Source organism: Tupaia chinensis, unplaced genomic scaffold (assembly GCF_000334495.1).
Source record: "Tupaia chinensis unplaced genomic scaffold, TupChi_1.0 Scaffold000511_1, whole genome shotgun sequence".
Lineage (NCBI taxonomy): Eukaryota > Metazoa > Chordata > Mammalia > Scandentia > Tupaiidae > Tupaia > Tupaia belangeri.
In genome coordinates this window covers 407,827-409,491 of record NW_006160024.1, presented here as the reverse complement: position 1 = coordinate 409,491, position 1,665 = coordinate 407,827, and the positions used below count along the sequence as shown (strand labels likewise).

Here is a 1,665-nt window from a genome sequence, read left to right as displayed (position 1 = left end):
TGTATTGCAAAGAGAAGCTTATTCGTGGAGAATCAGAATTTTCCTTTGAAGAATTGAGAGCCCAGAAATACAATCAACGGAGAAAGCATGAGCAATGGGGTATTTGCAGTTTTATATTTTTACTTATTCTTTTGTTACTTGAAATAACCCTCATCGCCAAGTAATTACATTTTTTCTTAAATAATTGACTACCAGTCCTACTCCAAACCAAGAAATCTTTCTGGAACACTAGCATAGCCACCTTACGTGTGACTAAATTGAGTCTTGACCGCAAAACGCGTTGAAACAGCACGAAAGTAGCTACTACTCCACTGTTGCCCTGTCACATGTGTGTGCACATCCTCTGGCATAAAATATACATGCATATTTTGGGGCTGACATTGATCAGAGATAACTGAAAGTACACAAAGCCAAACTGAATAAGTGGGGGGCTACAGTATAATACTTTAAATCACTAGGTTGGTTATTTACATTGTAAGAGGATCGGATTAGGAACTGAAGTTCAGAAGAGATTTTCCAAGATCTGTACCTACTACAGGTGAAACTTTCAGAAAGAGACCTGATCAGAGTGCTGTGTTATTTATGGTTATATAGTGCATCACGTTTTGTGTGTGACTCACCAGGAGAACCATATATCTTAACACCAGCGTTTGTTGTAACATGAACCTTAGAGAGGGGAAAATGAACTTTTTGTTCTACTCAGGGCTTTTACACCACCTAGGGCACTTGTCCCACAGCTACTCTGGGGGCCTTTCTTTTTTGTTAGTTATTTTTCATATTCAGTCAACAGTGGAGCAAGCAGTTGACAGCATGGAGGACCCATTGTGCACCATGCATGGATTCTTTTTCTATTATATGTTATGACCGTAAGCCGAACTCCAATGTGTCTATGGCGAGGCTCTGTTAACCTGTGTGTGTGTGTGTGTGTGTGTGTGTATCTGTGTGTATGTGGGCTGGCTGCTGTGTCCTTGACCCCTGGACCCTTTAGCCCATTAGTATATCTCATTTTTACTTCTTAGAAAATGCTTAGGGATTTACAGCTTTTTTCGAGAGAGATTTTGCTACAGGGTGCGTGTGCTTACTAGAGAGACACAGTGCAAGAAATCACCTCCCAGGAAGGGCGGCCATTTAGCAGTCCCTTCTCCTCTTGCTCTTTTGGGCCCACATGTACCCACACCCAGCGTGAGTTTTAAGCCTCCATGTTTGGGACTTGAACCATGGTCAACCATGTGAGAGTCCAGTGCTTCAACCACTATGCCACCTACTGACCCAAGATTTATAGCTTTTGAAACAAATTTCCCATGATGATTATGTTATAAGAAATATTTGGTATTGTTGTATTACCAAATATTATTGATCAATTAGTAACTTTTTTAACTTATATGCTCTGAACTTAATAGTAACCATGCTGAAGGGAAGTAAAAATTATAATTAAAACAGAATACAAGGTTTAGTGCTAAAGCCTAATAAACATGGAAAGGAGTAATAAATAAGATTTGCCATCCGAAAATAAATTTTTTTACTCATCTGTATTATGAAGAGCCATCAAAATTTCATTCATGGAAAATGCATGTTTGTTTTTTTTTTAATAATTATTTATTTAATTTTATTCTATTTTTTTTCTTTTCTTTTTCTTTTTTTTTTTTTTTTTTACCAGAGATAAAC

At 37.6% G+C, this 1,665-nt stretch overlaps 1 protein-coding gene across 3 annotated transcripts in view; it reads left to right on the top strand.

Annotated features, from left to right (window-relative positions):
* Nucleotides 1-1,665, top strand: part of BUB1 (BUB1 mitotic checkpoint serine/threonine kinase) — a 55,590-nt gene that overhangs the window by 15,147 nt on the left and 38,778 nt on the right. For all 3 annotated transcript variants that reach the window (XM_014590957.2, XM_014590958.2, XM_014590956.2), the window contains exon 9: nt 1-99. In XM_014590957.2, the coding sequence (XP_014446443.1) occupies nt 1-99 (99 nt within the window). The remainder of the gene's footprint in view (nt 100-1,665) is intronic.